Consider the following 22,048-nt stretch of genomic DNA (forward strand, 5'->3'; position numbering starts at 1 on the left):
TGGACAGTGTTTGAAACACTATCATCTCTACAGTTTGCACTAACGAAGACAGGAGAGTGGACCGACGTTCGCGGTGAGCGGTAATGCGTAGAACAGCTGAGTTCTGTGGTCCTACAAGTGAGGATGCTGCCGCCGGGTAGTGTGGTCCGCGTGTCAACTCGATTTTGATACACACGTGGAATACTCACATGGCACTATATACAGGGTGAGTCGGAAGGAAAGGTACATGTTACGAGGAGCAATGGTCTTAGCGATACTGAACAAAGTACTTCGTATGAGCATATGTCTCCATTGTGTAGCAGTTTCCTAGTAAACTAATGAAAACATGGGGAACAGGTCAAATGCAGGTGATAGTAAATGAAACATGGTAATTAACATTTTGTTTAATTGTGTACATTTGCTCACGAAAGATGTCCTCGAAGTCCACCACCAATGGCAGTGCAGTTTGCAGTTCTTGTACATAGCTTCTGTGTTGCCGATCTGAGCTCATTTGTAAAGTCCTTTACTGGAGCACAAGCGTGAAAATACGAGCGAGAAGTTCCTCATTTGTGTCCACTCTGCACTTGTAGACTTTACTCTTGAGTCAACACCACAAACAGTAATCTGACGGAGTGAGATCGGCAATCTCGGTGGCTTGGACCTGGTACTGAGACGTGAGGTAAACAATGTGTAAACTTGTAGGACATATCCCTCCACCGTGTGAAAGTGAAGTATGCATCGAAATGGTCAGTAAAGATGAGCCTAATGTCACTTTGGTTGTAGTTGCTTGTGAGTGCTGGACGAGGAGGTCATGCAACTGATACCCGTGATTTTCAAACAGCTGTGTGTCGGATACGGCGAAGAAAAGAGCATGCATTTATTTGAAGTTTTGTGTGTTCAGAATCACCAATACTGTAAACATCAAAACATGTACCTTTCCTCGTGACTTGCCCCGTACATTGAGGAATGAAAGACGTCTCCGACGGCTAACTTGAGGATGACTGTCAAGTGCCCACTTGAAATATAGTGGGATGTACTAAATGATGATTGGCTGCGAACCTGAAATTTGTTTGAATTACTATAGTCAAAAAATTTCTCTACATCCCTTCTTTGACCTATCTTCTAGGGTAACTCATAGAGTCGGTAATGCCTTGTATTTTCGAACATGTCTCTGGAACCTAAACTGATCTTACCTGAGGTCAGCTTCTACCAGTTTGTCCATTCTTTTGTAAATAATTGATGTCAGTATTTTGTAAGCATTATTTATTAAACTGTTGTTGTTGTTGTTGTTGTTGTTGTGATGTTCAGTCCTGAGACTGGTTTGATGCAGCTCTCCATGCTGCTCTATCCTGTGCAAGCTTCTTCATCTCCCAGTACCTACTGCAGTCTACATCCTGCTGAATCTGCTTACTGTATTCATCTCTTGGTCTCCCTCTACGATTTTTACCCCCCACGCTGCCCTCTAGTACTAAATTGGTGATCCCTTGATGCCTCAGAACATGTCCTACCAACTGATCCCTTCTTCTAGTCAATTTGTGCCACAAACTCCTCCCCAATTCTATTCAATACCTCCTCATTATTTATGTGATCTACCCATCTAATCTTCAGCATTTTTCTGTAGCACCACATTTTGAAAGCTTCTATTCTCTTCGTGTCCAAACTATTTATCGTCCATGTTTCACTTCCATACATGGCTACACTCAATACAAATACTTTCAGAAACGATTCCTGACACTTAAATCTATACTCGATGTTAACAAATGTCTCTTCTTCAGAAACGCCTTTTTTGCCAGTCTACATTTTATATCCTCTCTACTTCGACCATCATCAGTTATTTTGCTCCCCAAATAGCAAAACTTCTTTACTACTTTCAGTGTCTCATTTCCTAATCTAATTCCCTCAGGATCACCCGACTTCACTCGACTACATTCCATTATCGTCGTTTTGCTTTTGTTGATGTTCATCTAATATCCTCCTTTCGAGACACTGTCCATTCCATTCAACTGCTCCTCCAAGTCCTTTGCTGTCTCTGACAGAATTACAATGTCATCGATGAACCCTAAAGTTTTTATTTCTTCTCCGTGGATTTAAATTCCTACTCCGAATTGTTCTTTTGTTTCGTTTACTGCTTGCTCAATATACAGATTGAATAACATCAGGGAGAGGCTACAACCTTGTCTCACTCCCTTCCCAACCACTGCTTCCCTTTCATGTCCCTCGACTCTTATAACTGCCATCTGGTTTCTGTACAAATTGTAAATAGCCTTTCGCTCACTGTATTTTACCCCTGCCACCTTTAGAATTTGAAAGAGAGTATTCCAGTCAACATTGTAAAAAGCTTTCTCTAAGTCTACAAATGCTAGAAACGTAGGTTTGCCTTTCCTTAATCTTTCTTCTACAATAAGTCGTAAGGTCAGTATTACCTCACGTGTTCCAACATTTCTACAAAATCCAAACTGATCTCCCTCGAGGTCAGCTTCTACCAGTTTTTCTATTCGTCTGTAAAGAATTCACGTTAGTATTTTGCAGCTGTGGCTTATTAAACTGATAGTTAGGTAATTTTCACATCTGTCGACACCTGCTTTCTTTGGGATTGGAATTATTATATTCTTCTTGAAGTCTGAGGGTATTTCGCCTGTCTCATACATCTTGCTCACCAGATGGTAGAGTTTTGTCAGGACTGCCTCTCCCAAGGCTGTCAGTAGTTCTAATGGAATGTTGTCTACTTCTGGGGCCTTGTTTCGACTCAGGTCTTTCAGTGCTCTGTCAAACTCTTCACGCGGTATCGTATCTCCCATTTCGTCTTCATCTACATCCTCTTCCATTTCCATAATATTGTCCTCAAGTACATCGCCCTTGTTTAGACCCTCTATATACTCCTTCCACCTTTCTGCTTTCCCTTCTTTGCTTAGAACTGGGTTTCCATCTGAGCTCTTGATATTTATGCAAGTGGTTCTCTTTTCTCCAAAGGTCTCTTTAATTGTCCTGTAGGCAGTATCTATCTTACCCCTAGTGAGATAAGCCTCTACATCCTTACATTTGTCCTCTAGCCTTCCTTCTTAGCCATTTTGCACTTCGTGTCAGTCTCATTTTTGAGACGTTTGTATTCCTTTTTGCATGCTTCATTTTCTGCATTTTTATATTTTCTCCTTTCGTCAATTAAATTATTTCTGCTGTTACCCAAGGGTTTCTACTAAACCTTGTTTTTTTACCTATTTGGTCGTCTGCTGCCTTCACTATTTCATCACTCAAAGCTACCCATTGTTCTTCTACTGTATTTCTTTCCCCCATTCCTGTCAATTGTTCCCTTATGCTGTCCCTTAAACTCTGTACAACCTCTGGTTTAGTCAGTTTATCCAGGTCCCATCTCCTTAAATTCCATCCTTTTTGCAGTTTCTGTAGTTTTAATCTACAGTTCATAACCAATAGATTGTGGTCAGAGTCTACATCTGCCCCTGAAAATGTTTTACAATTTAAAACCTGGTTCCTACATCTCTGTCTTACCATTATATAATCTGTCTGATACCTTCTATTATCTCCAGGATTCTTCCATGTATACAACCTTCTTTTATGATTCTTGAACCAAGTGTTAACTATGATTAAGTTATGCTCTGTACAAAATTCTACCAGATGGCTTTGTCTTTCATTTCTTACCCCCAATCCATATTCACCTACTGTTTCCTTCTTTCCCTTTTCCTGCTCTCTAATTCCAGTCACCCATGAACTGATGGTTCAGTAATATTAACACATGTCAGCACCTTACAGTGTTAAGTTCTTTTAGAAGTCTTGACAGTATTTTGCATGTCACCTTGCACACTAGGTGAAATAGTTATCTCGTGGCTGTCTCTCTCGAGGTTCTCAGTAATTTACTCTAGGGCCGTAGTTTACACTGAGATATTTCGTTGCTCTGTCAAATTTTTCTTGCAGTACCGTATCTCCCATCTCTATTTCATCTACTTCCTCTTGTCTTTCTATTCACCACCACCACCTTCATCAGTTTTCAGACTCTCTTCTGCTTCTGTTCCTTCCATTATACATGGTGTCCCAGGGAGAATGATCAATATTCAGGGGTGTGCCAGGAGTGAAGATTCAGAGCAAAAAAATTTAGAAATTAAGGACTGTAAAATGCATATCTTAAGAGCTTAGTAGCACTTCGTTCGTTGGAAGAGGTGTGTTTTAGAGTATCAAAAATGAATGAGTGCTCGTAACTCTTAAGACTTTGACCACTGTGGATAAGCTAGCTCGTCGTGCTTCAGCACACTCTGTTTAAATGCAATAGCTGGGTTTTCCTTAATCATCATTGACGTGTTTACGCTTCCCGTTCTGTTGACACTCTCACTGCTGCGGACAAGTTAGCTCCGTAGCTTGGTAAATAAAAATGTCCGAGTATTCATCGTACAACACGCATGTCACTTTGTATGCTATCGTTTGCATAAAACCTAATTTTGATATCTTGAACTGTTTACAAAATATGACGATTGTTGTGACCACACGATTACCGATGCTCGGGGGAGGGGATCAGGCACACTGTGTGTCAGATATAGAAACTGATATCTCGAGAATGAAATGGAGATATTGTTGTGCTCTCAATTTTAAATAAAATTTTGGTATCTTATCTACATTTCATACACTGAAATATACAAACTAAAATCAACCGTAAACAAAGCATACGCAATGTTTTTTAACATCTGCAAACACTTTAAAGCTTTTTGCAGTGCTTTAGTTAATTTGATGCAGCACAGTAACTCTGACGAATGTGGTCCTTTATCAAGCAGAGATATTGACCGTAAAATGTGCAAAAATCAAATTTTTTCACCAAATAGTTTTTTTTGTAGTCATGTCCTAGTTCATGAACCACGGGCAACGTATGAGTGGCCAAGTAAGTGGTCCCGACAGTCGTGATACCAGTTACTTTGGAATAAGGCTGGGCATCTCGGACATATTCTGAGTCGTGGTCACCTTTGTGCTCATACGGCAAAGACTACCAAATCCACCGGCTAGTCCCTCAGCCGTTAGGGGTAAAACCCAATGGGACTCGGGGCAAGTAAGGCTAGCAACCTGCTTCCTTGGTACTTTAAATATGATGCTGGCAACAATCAGAGCAAAATGCCTCGGACCTTTGGAGGTAACGGAGTCCCACCTCTAACTGACAAACCAGGGACTCCTAAGATACGACTTGGCAAACAAATGGTAATGAGATGGGGAGCTATTAATATCAATGGGGGCTACTCTGGGAAGAAGGTAGAGCTGGCAGCGGCTGCAAGTAAGATGGGGCTGGACGTTTTAGCTGTTAGTGACATTCGGGTAAGGGGTGAGAAAGAAGAGGAAGTGGGAGAATACAAGGTCTACCTGTCAGGAGTCAAAGCAGGAATAGCACAATGGGGTGTAGGGCTTTACATCAGGAAAGAAATGGAACCCAGCGTAGTTGCAATAAGGTATGTAAACGAACGACTGATGTGGATAGATTTGACAGTGTCTAGCAAGAAAATTAGGATTGTGTCAGTATATTCACATTGTGAAGGGACAGATCAAGATACGATGGATAGTTTTTATGAGGCACTCAGTGATGTTGTTGTTAGAGTAAAGGACAAGGACAGTGTTCTGCTCATGGGTGATTTTAACTCCAGGATTGGAAATCGAACAGAAGGGTATGAAAAGGTTATGGGTAAATTTGGAGAGGATATGGAGGCCAACAGGAACGGGAAACAACTCTTGGATTTCTGTGCCAGTATGGGCGTAGTAATCACAAACTCCTTTTTTAAACATAAGAACATTCACCAGTATACTTGGGAAGGCAGGGAACCAGATCTGTCATTGACTATATAACAACAGATCAGGAATTCAGGAAGGCTGTGAGGGACACACGTGTATTCAGGGGATTCTTTGATGACACTGATCATTATTTAATCTGCAGTGAAATTGGGATTGTGAGGCCGAAAGTGCAGGAGGTCAGGTCCATATGTAGGAGGATAAGATTGGAGAAACTTCAGGATAAGGAAATCGGGCACAAGTACATAACAGCGATCTCAGAAAGGTACCAGTTAGTTGAATGTAGTCAATTACAGTCATTGGAAAAGGAATGGACAAGGTACAGGGACACAGTACTAGAAGTGGCCAAAGAATGTCTTGGAACAGTAGTATGTAAAAGTAGGATGAAGCAAACAGCTTGGTGGAATGATACAGTCAAGGCAGCTTGTAAAAGGAAAAAGAAGGCGTATCAAAAATGGCTACATACCAGAACCCAGGTAGACAGAGAAAGTTATGTTGAAGAAAGAAACAAAGCCAAACAGATAATTGCAGCATCCAAGAAGAAATCGTGGGAAGACTTTGGAAACAGGTTGGAGACTATGGGTCAAGCTGCTGGAAAACCATTCTGGAGTGTAATTAGCAGTCTTCGAAAGGGAGGTAAGAAGGAAATGACAAGTATTTTGGACAGGTCAGGAAAACTGCTGGTGAATCCTGTGGATGCCTTGGGCAGATGGAGGGAATATTTTGAAGAGTTGCTCAATGTAGGTGAAAATGCGATCAGAGCCGCAGTAGTGGTCGCGAGCACGCAAAGCAATGGCACGCCGCTGCCGATTTCTGGACAGCATGTAAACAGTGTGACGTCACAGCTATCACCTGTTTGCTATTCGTCCGTCTCCTCCAATGGGGTGGATTAATATAAAGACCAATAGAAAACAGCCATTTCAGCCAATGATAGATAATAAAGGAAACACCAATAAAGCATACCTTTCACCCCTCCTCCTCCCCCCTTCTACAGCCAATCAAGTAACGACACGGTTTTCTCGTGCAGCTATTTAGGGAATCAAGCGTGTTTCATTTAGCAGTTTAACGAAAGGCCCTGATGAAGGCTAGCTGCAACGCTGGCCGAAACGTTGGCGAATTTTAAATTATGACGATGCGGTCTGATACCCTGAAGAATTTTATTGAAGAAGTAATATTTCAGATTTCGAGGTAGAATGGGATAGGAATGATGATGGAAATAGGATCACATTTGAGGAAGTGGAAAAAGTGGTCAGTAGATTGCAGTGCAATAAAGCGGCTGGGGTGGATGAAATTAAGTCGGAACTCATCAAATACAGTGGAATGTCAGGTCTTAAATGGCTACATAGGATAATTGAAATGGCCTGGGAGTCGGGACAGGTTCCATCAGACTGGACAAAAGCAGTAATCACACCAATCTTTAAACATGGACACAGAAAAGATTGTAACAACTACAGAGGTATCTCTTTAATCAGCGTTGTGGGTAAAATCTTCTCAGGTATTGTTGAAAGGAAAGTGCGAGTATTAGTTGAGGACCAATTGGATGAAAATCAGTGTGGGTTTAAGCCTCTTAGAGGTTGTCAGGACCAGATCTTTAGCTTACGGCAAATAATGGAGAAGTGTTATGAGTGGAACAGGGAATTGTATCTATGCTTTATAGATCTAGAAAAGGCATATGACCGGGTTCCTAGGAGGAAGTTATTGTCTGTTCTACAAGATTATGGAATAGGAGGCAAACTTTTGCAAGCAATTAAAGGTCTTTACATGGATAGTCAGGCAGCAGTTAGAGTTGACGGTAAATTGAGTTCATGGTTCAGAGTAGTTTCAGGGGTAAGACAAGGCTGCAACCTTTCTCCACTGTTGTTCATATTATTTATGGATCATATGTTGAAAACAATAGACTGGCTGGGTGAGATTAAGATATGTGAACACAAAATAAGCAGTCTTGCATATGCGGATGACTTAGTTGTGATGGCAGATTCGATTGAAAGTTTGCAAAGTAATATTTCAGAACTAGATAAAAATGTAAGGACTATGGTATGAAGAGTAGCATCCCCAAAACGAAAGTAATGTCAGTGGGAAAGAAATATAAACGGATTGAGTGCCAAATAGGAGGAACAAAGTTAGAACAGGTGGACGGTTTCAAGTACTTCGGATGCATATTCTCACAGGATGGCAACATAGTGAAGGAACTGGAAGCGAGGTGTAGCAAAGCTAATGCAGTGAGTGCTCAGCTACGATCTACTCTCTTCTGCAAGAAGGAAGTCAGTACCAAGACTAAGTTATCTGTGCACCGTTCAATCTTTCGACCAACTTTGTTGTATGGGAGCGAAAGCTGGGTGGCTTCAGGTTACCTTATCAACAAGGTTGAGGTTACAGATATGAAAGTAGCTAGGATGATTGCAGGTACTAGTAGATGGGAACAATGGCAAAAGGGTGTCCACAATGAGGAAATCAAAGAAAAACTGGGAATGAACTCTATAGATGTAGCAGTCAGGGCGAACAGGCTTAGATGGTGGGGTCATGTTACACGCATGGGAGAAGCAAGGTTACCCAAGAGACTCATGGATTCAGCAGTAGAGGGTAGGAGTAGTCTGGGCAGACCAAGGAGAAGGTACCTGGATTCGGTTAAGAATGATTTTGAAGTAATAGGTTTAACATCAGAAGAGGCACCAATGTTAGCACTGAATAGGGGATCATGGAGGAACTGTATAAGGGGGGCTATGCTCCAGACTGAACGCTGAAAGGCATAATCAGTCTTAAATGATGATGATGATGATGATGATGATGGACGATAAGTATTTCGTAGCTGCTGTAATGCTGTCTCTCAGCACAGGTAACGGCATTAGGCATGCAGTGTCAGCGACGACATAGTGCTTTCAGCTCGGAAAGCAGAAAGTGTGTCTGTAGCAGTCAAATGGTTTAGATATGCGTTTTAGTTTCTAAATATTCCTTTCACCTTTTTGCTTTCCCTTACCATGTGAACTCTTTATATTCATTAGCTGCTTCTCATTTCTCCAAATATGTCTTTTTAATTTTCCTGTATATAACTTCTTTCTTCCCTCTAATTACGCATGCTTCTACAGCCTTGCGTTTGTCCTCTAGCCAGTCCTGGTTAGCAGTTTTGCAGTTTTTTTCAATCTCATGTTTCGTATGCCTGTATTCTGTTCTGCCTGGTACCATTTCATATCTCTACAAATTTACACCTGGGTGTTTGTTTGACTCGACAGTTGTGACTCATTAATATTGTAGTCGGAGGACGACACGCGTTTTTGATTCGTAAACTGTACAGTTTTACATTTTTGAACATTTACAGCATGTTGCCAATCTTTACATCACTTCAAAATCCTAACAAGATGTGATTGATTATTTTTGTAGCTTTTGGCAGATGGTACTTTGTTTTAGAAACCTGTATCACATCTGTGAAAAGTCAGTTTGCTCTTAATATTGTTTGCAGGGCTATTACATTTCTCTGGGGCAGCCCTGAAGTTACCTATACATCTGACGATGACTCTCTGTCCGAGATAGCATGCTGCATCCTTCCTGTCGAGAAATCCTCAGCCGAGTCACAAATAGATTCTGCTATATGAGTAAATGATGGGCAGTATTACACCTACATTTAATGAAATCAATTGTCGTAACTTCCTGGCAGATTAAAACTGTGTGTTTGTCGAGGACTTGAACCTCGACCTTTGCCTTTCAGTGGCAAGTGCTCTACTGAGGGGAGTTCAGTCGGTAGAGCATTTGCCCACAAAAATCAAATGCCCCTTTTCAAAGCTTGGTCCGGTAAAGAGTTTTAATGTGTTAACAAGGTTCAAACAAAAATTGTTATACAAGTTGTGATGTAGTAACAAAAAAGTTTTCAGTGATCCGGGAAATGTATAAGTGTATAATGACAGTCTTGTATCACAATGTATATTTGTAACCAGCGATTACAAATAAAAATTGTGATCCAAGATTGGAAGTGTAATAAAACAGATACTGTTACATTAGATGTAAGTCATCGTTTATCACAAATAGTAATTGTTTTGTGTAATACTGTGGTGGCAACACTTTGCCGAAATGAACTGAACTGCAGGAACACTGCTGTAGTGTAAGAAAACAGTCTGCTTGAAGATGAGGGATTGCCACTCTCATAACATGGTGTGGAGCTGATAAGTGATGACAATGAATTTTTCCTCAGTATTTTGTTTGTCACGTATGTGTATTGTCTTGGTAATAGAGAAGATATCTCGTTTTACTTAATCTAGAGAGAGCTTTTGACAATGTTGATTGGAATGCACTCTCAGAAAATCTGAAGGTAGCAATGATACAGTACAGGTAGCAAAGGGTATCTACAACTTGTACAGAAAAGAATCTGCAGTCCTAGGAGTCAATGGAAGCGGTGATCGAGAAGAGAGGGCGACGGGGCTGGAGCCTCTCCCTGATGTTATTCGATCTGTACTTTGAGCGAGCAGTAGGAAAAAAAACGGAGGAGAAATTTTGTTAGAGAACTAAACTCCAGAGAAAAGAAGTAAAAATGTTGAGTTTTGTCGATGACATTACTTGGAAGAGCTGTTGAATGGAGTGGTCAATTTCTTGAAAGTTCGAATTGAACGTCAGTGAAAGTAAAGTAAATACAATGGAATGTTGTCAGATTAAATCAGGTGGTACAGAAGGAATGAGATTACGTAACACGGCTCTAAAAGTAGTAGATCAGATTTGCTATTTGGTCACCAAAATAACTGATGATGTCTGAAATAGAGAGGATATAAAATGCAGATTGGCTAGGCTATAGCAGGGAAAGTGTTTTTGGAAAAGAGCCCTTTGATAACATCTAACATTAATTTAAGTGTTAGGATGTCTTTTCTGAAACCATTTGTCCAAAGTGTAGCCTCGCGCAGAAAAGAAATGTGGACAATATGGATTTCAGATGAGAAGAGAGTAGCAGCCTTTGAAATGAAATGGGGTGCTACAGGAGGATGCTGAAGATTAGGTGGATAAATCAACTACCTGGGGAGGAGGAGGAGGAGGAGGAGGAGGTGGAGGTGGTGGGGAGGAGGAGGAGGAGGAGGAGGAGGAGGAGGAGGAGGAGGTGGTGGTGGTGAATCCAATGGGGAAAAAATTATTGCTCAACTTGATGAAAATGAGGGATCAGTTGATAGAACGTGTGCAGAGATATCTGAGAGTCATCTGTTGGGCAATGAAAGATAAAAATCATAGAGGGAAATCGAGGGATGACTGCAATATGTATATTTGGGTGGATGTAGGGGGCAGGACTTATGCAGAGATTAATCCAGGGCTGCAAAGGATAGACCACAGTCTGATTCACAAATGATGGCAGTTTGGTCTCACAGTTCGAGGCACGGGCGGGAAATGCATCTACTGAGCAGTGCAACAGTTGTGGTACGCGTGTGTGCGCCCTTTGTGTTTGATGAAAGCATGTCTCCCGCAAATTATTTCTCTCGCTCACTTCTGTAGACTTCATCGCTTACCACCATTGTCAACAATAACAGTTCACAACAAATGGAATAAAAATTCACTAAAGAACTCGGAACAATCACTTTAACGCCCCGAATTGGCTATGGCTTTCACAATAGAGTGCTCAGAATGCTAATGAATGTTCATCAGCTGTCGGAGAGTAGGTGACCAGAACGAGCCTAAACTCCACCGCCATTGTTAGTGGCTCCAACTGCAGCGTGGAAAGCTGCATCGAACCAGTCTTGTAACTGAAAATCATGACAATGACACAGTTTTAACAGCAATAGTGTCAGTTGTTGAGTGGGTTCACCTTTCTCGTAGTGCTGACCTTTTTGCTTATTTGACTACAGTGTTGGGGGGGGGGGGGGGGGGGAGGGTGGAGTTCTACTATACACAGGCAATTAACTTGCTCTTTTATTTTACACAGGTTAATGAGCACTACGAACCAGCATGTCACCTCTGTGGTTGTGCGGAACGTGACATAGAAGAGGCTCTCAGGCTGGGAAAGGAAGCCAGTGGCGTGAGTATTGTAGTGATTTTTGTACATGAGAACAGTTTTCTTGGACAGTTGTCAGAGTAATCTTGCAAATAAACATACCTGTGTAGGACATAGATGCAACATAACAAATTCTAAGTATGTTGTGGGATGCTATGTAAAACTGCCACTGTCTGTACTTATCTTTTCTAGGTGGCAAACTTTATTAGCAGGCAGTACCATAATAGCCCCAGCAGCCTCAAATGAACACACATTGTTTTGATTTATGAATCTTTTAGTAATAAGTTACTGTGTGTGGTGGACACAATTTTCAACGGTTACGAATATGGGCTGTGTATGGCAAGTGTGTTTCGATCTTTTACGTGCTGTCTGTTCACTTGTAAGGTCCTGTGTTGTGACTCAGGTGTGCACTTGCTTTGCATAAAAAATACAAAGCCATATAATGTAAATTTAGTGGAGTAGCATTAAACTTACAATAATAAGTGATAATACTCATCTTTGATTTTTGTTCAGCCATTGACATTGGGCTCGAGTAACTCTACGCTGCACAGAGTAATATTTCCCTGGGTTCGGTTGCACAAGACATATGTACAACGTAGTAATGAAAAGCGAAAACAGTGATTTAACATGAACTTTCACTGGCATTTTAATGCATTGTAGTCATTTTTCCAAGTACAAAACTATTTACAACTGAGGCTGACACAGTAAGACACGGCATAACAACTACTACTTTTTGTGAGCGTTGACGCCTGTCTATTTATACAGTTTTGACAGTAAAAATTAATACATTTGTTGTTGAAATTGTAATTTTAACAGATTTACAATCACAAAAATCAAACTTAGTTATATTAGATTGCATTATGGTATATGTGATGAAACATAAACACAGATTGACTACTCACAACAACAAAGCTTGTTATAATTACGTTTTAAGTTTGTAATATAAGCAGATTGTACAGTATGTAAACATTGAGTCGTAATTAATCAAATTATTAATGCATTTCCAGTTGTAGTAACATTTACAGTATATTGCAACATTGGCATGGATAATTTTGCGAAATGTGTTTGTTTTACTCATAAATTAAATGTGAATGGTAAATACAGTAATGTTTACATGTCTGACAAAAGAATTTATTTACATTGTAGTCAGTTGTGACAAATTTGCTAATAACTGAAATAATTTACTTACCAAGCGGTGACAGAAGTACACACATTTGAAGTATTAAAGTTTGCAAGCTGTCAGAACCAGTGGCCCCTTCTTCTGGCAGAAGGGTTGAAGGGGAAGGAACAGAGGTGAAGGAAAAGGACTCGTGAGGTTGAGGAAAAGGTGTAGAGTTCAGAAACGTCACCCAGAACCATGGGTCGGGGGGTACTTACCGTACGGGAAGAGAAGGAAGGACTGATTCCAGTCCAATTACAATATATTTTCAAAAATTGATTATTTTCATTGAATTAAAATAATTTAATAGACAAAAATCATGACTTCAAATATCTGTGGAAAAAAAGTGTATTAGGTAACATAATGAATACGGTATCAGTCACTTCTTTATAGTATCTCCCGGTCTGCCACATTACAGCATGGAGGAAAGAGTTTTGTGTGTGGATCAAGTTATGTTGGAATCGTAAGTAGTTCATGTGTGCAAGATAGAGAATAACAAGGTACTGTGCTGTGTGCAGCTGTAATAGTTCCTGTTTTCATTCTAGGTGGCTAACGCACAATGTGGGTGATTGCTAGCAACTAATTCAGTGCTGGCTGTGTGAGAACTCTTCCAGTTGTGCTCCATAAAGAGACATTTGACATGAAAACAAACAAACACACACACACACACACACACACACACACACACAAATTCCTTAGAATAATCTCCTAAAAAGAAATTCACATTACATAAATATGAATGAAAAGGAACAAGAAAGGTGTTGACATGTAGCAATTCCTTGGAAATGTCTTGATAGGTAAATACTGTATATTTATCACAGATTTCGAGTCATCATCCTCAAATAACTGTGGTCAGAATTAACACAGAAGACAGAATTAGAAAAGTTTTTATATAAACCACAAGACCAGTGTAACATTAGGAATGAAAGTGTGAGTATCAAGTACTTAGAGTATGCTTAGGAAAGCTCATGCAAGTTAACAACACAAGAAAATTGTTCATTGTCATGTGTAGGTGCAAAAAACTGCCACTGTGAAACCATCCTAACAAACTTAGAAAATTTGTTTTTGTGTTGACACAGGCCATCTGTGGCCTCAGTAGGATGATAACTGCTTGCTCTGATGGAACAATAATAAAAAAATGCATATTTTTTTCTTTATAATGATGGCATGTAAATTGCTGTCTCGTGATCGAATATTTGGATGTTGTGCCTGGTATGCTGTACATTCTTTGTATATGTCCCATGATAGTTTTTATTCAAACAAATGCAATGTTGTTATATTTTTACATTGATGATATGATGCTTATTGTAAAAAAAAGTCAGATTTACTGTAATAAGGCATATTTAGTGTTTTGTATATTGTGGACACTATGTAAAAGTATATTTCAATCCTTGAGATCAGTGCCATCTGACACCAAGTTGAAGCATTACGGTTCTCGAGTCTGCTGCCTCAAGTCTAGCATGTGACATCTACAAGTAATATCTTTTTGAAAATACGCTTAATGGCAACTGCGGATGAGAGTGTACAATTTTCTTTTATTGCTCACTCGTGCAAGCTTTCCTAAGCATATTGTAAGTGTTTATACTCAGTGTGTACATTAATTTCCCGATATGTCATCGGTCTTGTAGTCGTTATGTATCTGCTTTTCTAATTCTGTTTTTTGTGTCGGTTTTAGCGACAGTTATCTGATGACTTACTCGAAGCACGTCACGAATAACGTATTTAGCGACTGAGAAGTTTCCGAGGAACTACTGAGTGGCAAGTCTGAGTGGTGACGTGCCTTGAAAATGGATGACTTCATCAATCAAATGGAAGAAGTACTTATAGTACTGCTCTAAACCTGCTAGCATCTAGAAAATGGTGGGAATAGGTGTGGACCACAAGATTGATGTTAATGATTTTTTTGTTTTGTTTCTGCTGCAGATCAGTGCTGATGTACTGCTGGCCAACATGCACATCAAGAAAGAACAAGAGGACATCAGTGAGCAAAAGGTAATCAAACAGTTTGGAAAGAGACAAACATAACTTCTGTTATGTTGTTATAGCACTACAGTGGGAGTCTCAGTGTAGATGGCTCTTGGTGGTGGTGGTGGTCATTGTTGTCGTCATAGTTGTCCTGGTCCTCGTTGTCTTAAGTCTGGAGGCTGGTTTGATACAGCTCTCCTTCGTAGTCTATCCTGTACAATTGGAAGAATGACATTTTCCCACCAGACTGTCTATAAAACGTTTTGTTTTTCAAATTACTGGTTTTGGGCATTGCTCAATCTCAAATGTTTCTGAAAACACCATACCAAATAACAACTACACGTAAACCACGTAATGAAATGATAATTAAATGGACTCCCTAGCTGCAAACAGGCGTTTATATACTTCGTTGGGGACATGGCAGACGCTCTATCCATCTGAGCCACCGAGGGCACAGATGAATAGCGCGAGTGCAGGGACTAATCCCTTGCACGCTTCCCGTGAGACCCACATTCCCAACTGTCGACAATCTGTATACGTAATGTACCTAATAGATGTTTGTCCATCATACTCATTACTTGTGGCAGATTAATCTACCAAGTCCATAAGAGTTTGGGCATAGCGTGTGCATTCGCACAAGAAGGTCAATGGCCGGGAAACCACATTTTAACTGTATATGAAGGTAGTATCTGTTCCTGGAAGAACAGTCACTGTTGATGACCGTGCAGCTTTTGCTAGAATGAAATGATAATTAAATGAACACCCTAGCAGCAAACAGGCGTTGATATACTTCATTGGGGACATGTTGAAAATGTGTGCTCCGACCAGGGCTCGAACCCGGAATCTCCTGCTTACGTGGCAGATACTCTATCCGTCTGAGCCACCGAGGGCACAGAGGATAGTGCGCCTGCAGGGACTTATCCCTTGCACGCTCCCCATTGACACATTTTCAACATGTCCCCAATAAAGTATATCAACGCCTGTTTGCAGCTAGGGTGCCCATTTATTTAATTATCATTTCATTCTAACGAAAGCTGCACGGTCGTCAATGGTAACTGTTCTTTCGGGAACAGATACTACCTTCATATACACTCCTGGAAATTGAAATAAGAACACCGTGAATTCATTGTCCCAGGAAGGGGAAACTTTATTGACACATTCCTGGGGTCAGATACATCACATGATCACACTGACAGAACCACAGGCACATAGACACAGGCAACAGAGCATGCACAATGTCGGCACTAGTACAGTGTATATCCACCTTTCGCAGCAATGCAGGCTGCTATTCTCCCATGGAGACGATCGTAGAGATGCTGGATGTAGTCCTGTGGAACGGCTTGCCATGCCATTTCCACCTGGCGCCTCAGTTGGGCCAGTGTTCGTGCTGGACGTGCAGACCGTGTGAGACGACGCTTCATCCAGTCCCAAACATGCTCAATGGGGGACAGATCCGGAGATCTTGCTGGCCAGGGTAGTTGACTTACACCTTCTAGAGCACATTGGGTGGCACGGGATACATGTGGACATGCATTGTCCTGTTGGAACAGCAAGTTCCCTTGCCGGTCTAGGAATGGTAGAACGATGGGTTCGATGACGGTTTGGATGTACCGTGCACTATTCAGTGTCCCCACGACGATCACCAGTGGTGTACGGCCAGTGTAGGAGATCGCTCCCCACACCATGATGCCGGGTGTTGGCCCTGTGTGCCTCGGTCGTATGCAGTCCTGATTGTGGCGCTCACCTGCACGGCGCCAAACACGCATACGACCATCAGTGGCACCAAGGCAGAAGCGACTCTCATCGCTGAAGACGACACGTCTCCATTCGTCCCTCCATTCACGCCTGTCGCGACACTACTGGAGGCGGGCTGCACGATGTTGGGGTGTGAGCGGAAGACGGCCTAACGGTGTGCAGGACTGTAGCCTAACTTTATGGAGACGGTTGCGAATGGTCCTCGCCGATACCCCAGGAGCAACAGTGTCCCTAATTTGCTGGGAAGTGGCGGTGCGGTCCCCTACGGCACTGCGTAGGATCCTACGGTCTTGGTGTGCATCCGTGCGTCGCTGCGGTCCGGTCCCAGGTCGACGGGCACGTGCACTTTCCGCCGACCACTGGTGACAACATCGATGTACTGTGGAGACCTCACGCCCCACGTGTTGAGCAATTCGGCGGTACGTCCACCCGGCCTCCCGCATGCCTACTATACGCCCTCGCTCAAAGTCCGTCAACTGCACATACGGTTCACGTCCACGCTGTCGCGGCATGCTACAAGTGTTAAAGACTGCGATGGAGCTCCGTATGCCACGGCAAACTGGCTGACACTGACGGCGGCGGTGCACAAATGCTGCGCAGCTAGCGCCATTCGACGGCCAACACCGCGGTTCCTGGTGTGTCCGCTGTGCCGTGCGTGTGATCATTGCTTGTACAGCCCTCTCGCAGTGTCCGGAGCAAGTATGGTGGGTCTGACACACCGGTGTCAATGTGTTCTTTTTTCCATTTCCAGGAGTGTATAATAAATCACGTAACTATGCAGAATGTACCATTATGCAATCATAATATTTACCTCTAGTTCTAGTAACATACTGGGCTACTACTACTACCTCCCCACTCCCCCAAGGGGCTCACCACTCTTTGGTGAGTTTGTACTTGGTTACCATGGAGCCCCAGCCTATGCATCACCTCTTCCTTTTTTGTGCTGCATGTCTATCCTTCTACTATATTTTTCCCCCTCCCTTGGGGAACACATCTGGGCTATTTTTGGGAATGTATTCTAACGTTTCGATAGCCCGGCATCAGAACAGTGCCTCATCTGTTTCTTCTTTCTTTCTTCGTTCTCCATCTCATATCCTTCCTCTTCTCGGTGTTTGAGGTTCCTCTATGTTTCTTCTTCGTCCCTGTGCATTCCTGAAGGCTGGCCCACGCATAACAGGTAGGGTTTGCAGAGCCCCTCTGGTACAGGCCAGGACCAGGGAAGGGTGGTTGCCTGAGGTGTGAGCTTCCCAAATTGCCAATTGGCCACCTGGCAGAAGTTCGGGAGGTGTGAACAATTGGCTAACACACGTGACTACCCCCCCCCCCCCCCCCCCCCCTCTTGCCCCTTCTCTCTGAGGGGGCCCGCAATTGGCAAGAGACACTGGCAAATCTTCTTCTCAGACACTTTCTACTAAACATAAACAGAATGTCTGAATGAGCATAAAGATTCAAAGACTCTACCAGTCACACCTCAGTTCCTCGTGGTGTCATGTACTGAAGGTGGTCAGTTCTTTGCTACAGTTAATCTGTTTATTATTCAGAAAGATTTAGATGCAGTTGCTGTCCCTGTAAAATCTTGCTCTCCTCTACGTAATGGGATTTTAGTTTGCAAAACAGGTAGTGATTTTCAAGCCCAACAACTGATTATAGCATCTCTCCTCCACGGGTGTCCTGTTCGTGTCGAGGTCCATCGAATGCTGAATTCTTTGCACGATGTTATTTACACTCGATTGCTTGATTGTCTGACCGAGGGAGAATCCAAAATTCTCTCTCTCATCAGGGAATAACTGCGATGCATTGGATAATGAAATTGGTTGATGCCACCTTAGTTCCTACGTGCACCCATTTTCTCACTTTTGATTGAGTAGTGCTTCCATCAAAGATCAAACTAGGCTACGAAGTCGTCACAGTCCGACCGTACTTTCCGAACCCGATGCGTTGCTACCAGTATCAGTGTTATAGCCACACTCGTATGTCCTGTAAAAACGCTCCCAAATGTGTTACTTGTGGTAGGGGTGCTGTTTCAATTGTAATGGAGACCGTGCTGCCTCATCTCGTGAATGTCCCGTGTATCTCAATGAGTGGTCTGTTTAGGAGATCCGGGTGAAGGAAAAAATACCTTACCCTGTCACTCACAAGTTGTCGGCTAGTCGATAGCCCTGCATTTTTGCATCTGGCACTTACAATACCGTCTTTACTATACTTCGTTTCGTGAAGGATGTGGCTGTACAGATTCATGACCTCGAATGCAGCACTGCAGCTATAGAATCACCCAGTATCACAGCAGTATCCCTGTCTCCTTCTCTTCCAGCTGCAATCTGAGCCAGCAAACCTTCGCCCTCAGCCGCAAAATCCCGTGCTTCACAACTGTTAAGCCAGAAAGGACGAAAGGAATCCTCCCGTGAGGACTTGTTCCGTCCCTACAGCCAACGAGCATCTGCAAAGGCTCTAAAAAATCGAGGCAAATGGTCTTCTCCTTCGCCGACACGGAGATCCTCTTCAGTGGTGTTGCCGTGCGATTCCCTCACGTGGCGGACCTCCGTTTTGCCGGTGCGCACTGCTAACCATTTTTCTGCCGTGGAATCCACAGGATGATCCAGAGAGAATGCTGATGACTCTGTAGGTCTCGTGGAACTAGGACAGGATCCTCCAGCTTCTGTGCCCTGTAGCAGTGAGTATTTGAAGGTGGGCACTCAGTAGCCACTGGGGTGACAACCCTTCATTTTATCTCACCTCCCCTTTTCCTATTGTAACTCCCCTCCAGTGGAACATACATGGCCTTAGATCCAACAAGAAGGAATTACGGCTGCACTTGGAATCTCAGCGTCCACTTGTTTTCTGCCTCCAGGAAACAACATTGCGCCCTTGTGACCACTTTGACCTCTCGCATTTCTGTCTGGTCTGGTTTGATCTGCCTCCCCCCCCCCCCCCCCCACTCCAGGATGGCCTTCTACCTCATGGGAGAGTCATGCTGCTCATCCAGGATGACTTTCATATTCAAACCTTCTCATTGAACACCTGGCTATAAGCTATTGCAGTCCATATTTTCCTTCCTCACTTCACCTTTTCTGTTTGTAATGTCCACATCCACCTGTCACCAGGTCAGACTTACTCCAGCTTATTGGTTAACACTCTCATCTCTGCTGCTTGGTGGCTTTATCTGCACACCATCCCCTCTGGAGCTCTTCCAGAACCTGCCCGAGAGATGCCCTCTTCGCTGACCTTCAGTCAACTTAACCTCATCTGCCTTAATGCAGGAGCACCCACGTTCCTTTCAGATTCCACGCACACCTATTCGTATTTGGACTTCTCGTCCTGCACTGCCCAGTTTGCCCACCGTCTCGAGTGCTCGGTTCTCTCCGGCACGTGCTAGAGCGACCGTTTCCTGTGTGCTATCTGTTTGCTAGCTCCTACCCACCTACGTGTAAACCCAACGGGCAGCTTTTGAAGGCTTTACTGCTCCCTGCCGACCTTTGACGAGCATTTCCTCAGTTGTGATGATCAGGTAGAATACCTTACAAATGTTATCCTCACCCCTGCAGAATGTGTCATTCCTCGCACTTCATGTTTACCGTGCCCTGTCCTGGCCCCTATACGGACTGAGGCGTGCCACGATACGATTTGCACGTGGGGACGTCATCTCCTTGTTTTAACTGTCATCCTACGGTGGCAAACTGTATTCGTTACAAACAGTTGCGTGTGCAGTGTCGTCGCGTTCTTCGGGATAGCAAAACAGCTAGCTGAATTTCGTCTACTAGTTCTTTGAACAGTTCCACTCCGTCTCCTGTCATGTGGGCCAACCTCCAGTGGCTCTGTGGGACCCAGGTCCATTCCCCAGTTTCTGGTGTGACAGTATCACACAATGTCGTAGTGGACCCTACTGGTCTCTCCAACATCTCAGGCTGCTATTTTGCAGAGATTTCGAGTTCCGCCCACTATCACCCTGCCTTCCTCCATTGCAAATGAGTGGGGGCGGCTCGGGTGATACTCTTCTCTCAGAATCGTAAATTCTGTAGTGCCACCTTTACTGGGAGAGGCAGATCGTGCTGTCACTTTATCCTTTATCCCAATCTTTTGCTCCCAATCTTTTGCCGCAAAGTCGGATGATGTTCACATCTAGATCTTGCAGTACATTTCTCTTGTGGACAAGCACTTTCTCTTTCATAGGTACAGTAGCATCTGAGCAGATGGCACGTTTCCAAGATCTGGCACGAATCCACTGTCATACCCATACTTAAGTCCAGTATGAACAAACACCTTCCTTCTAGCTACTGCCCTATTTTTCTCACCAGCTGTGTTTGCTAGATGATGGAATGTACGTTTCCTACCCGGCTGGTACGATGGCTCGAGTCTCGCAATTTACTAACCACTGCACAATATGGATTTCGAGCACACCTTTCTTCAGATGACCGTCTCGTCACTTTGTCAACCTGTGTCCAGACTGTGGCCGGGTTTTTCGATTTGGAGAAAGCGTATGTCACCTGCTGGTGAACTGGTACTCTCCGTACTCTCTACATGTGCGGCTTCTGAAGAATTTTTAAAAGACCGAGTTTTCTGGTATGCGTGGATTCTGCCTTGTCGGACACCTTTATATGGGAAGCCTCAGGATTCCGTTCTGAGTGCCGTCCTCTTTGCTATAGCCACTAACCCTGTTACAACCTGTTTCCCGCCGGCCATCTCCGGCTCCCCTTTCGTTGGTGATTTTGCACTTCTCCACGGACTTGCCTCCTCGAGTGGCGTCTTCAGTGGTGTCTCGATCGTATTTACTCGTGCAGAATTGACAGTGGCTTCTGCTATTCCACTGACAAAACTGTTACTGTGAATTTCTGGTGGCACGATGGGTTTCTTCCACCTTCTTTACATCTCGGACCTGTTGCTCTTCCTGGGGCTCGTGCTTGATAGGAAACTTTCTTGGTCCTCCCGCGTGTCTTACTTGGCTGCCCGCTGCACGCGGTCTCTCAGTGTCCTGTGTGTCCTAAGTAGTACTTCCTGGGGAGCAGATAGTACCACCGTCTTCTGTTTGTACCAATCTGTTGTCCATTAGAAACTAGACTGTGGGTGTTTCGTTTATGCATTTGCTCACCTTCCCTCTTATGCCGTCTAAATACAATCCACCATTGTGGAATCTGGCCGCTGGTGCCTTTTGCCTAGCCCACTTGGAAGTCAGTGCAGAAGCTACCAACCTGCCGCTGTCAGTGTTATGTTCTACTTAGCGGATATGCGTGCCATTTGTCTACATGTCCAGCCATCCGTCCTATTCCTCCTCCTTTGATGACTCCTTTGACGACCAGTACGGGATGCGTACCTCTTCTGTTACCTCCTGGAGTTCGCTTACGGCTATTGCTTCGGAAGCTTAACTTCACGCCATGTGCCACTTTCCCGATGTCTGTGAACCCTTCACAACCTCGACTTTACCGAGCGAGGTGGCGCAGTGGTTAGCACACTGGCCTCGCATTCGGGAGGCCGAC

At 43.3% G+C, this 22,048-nt stretch overlaps 1 protein-coding gene across 1 annotated transcript in view; it reads left to right on the forward strand.

The window, feature by feature from the left end:
* Positions 1-22,048, forward strand: part of LOC126108380 (protein grainyhead-like) — a 151,629-nt gene that overhangs the window by 38,849 nt on the left and 90,732 nt on the right. The window contains exons 4-5 of the mRNA XM_049913593.1: positions 11,633-11,725; positions 14,784-14,852. Of these exons, the coding sequence (XP_049769550.1) occupies positions 11,633-11,725; positions 14,784-14,852 (162 nt within the window). The remainder of the gene's footprint in view (positions 1-11,632; positions 11,726-14,783; positions 14,853-22,048) is intronic.

The sequence above is a fragment of the Schistocerca cancellata genome, chromosome 11 (assembly GCF_023864275.1).
Source record: "Schistocerca cancellata isolate TAMUIC-IGC-003103 chromosome 11, iqSchCanc2.1, whole genome shotgun sequence".
NCBI lineage: Eukaryota > Metazoa > Arthropoda > Insecta > Orthoptera > Acrididae > Schistocerca > Schistocerca cancellata.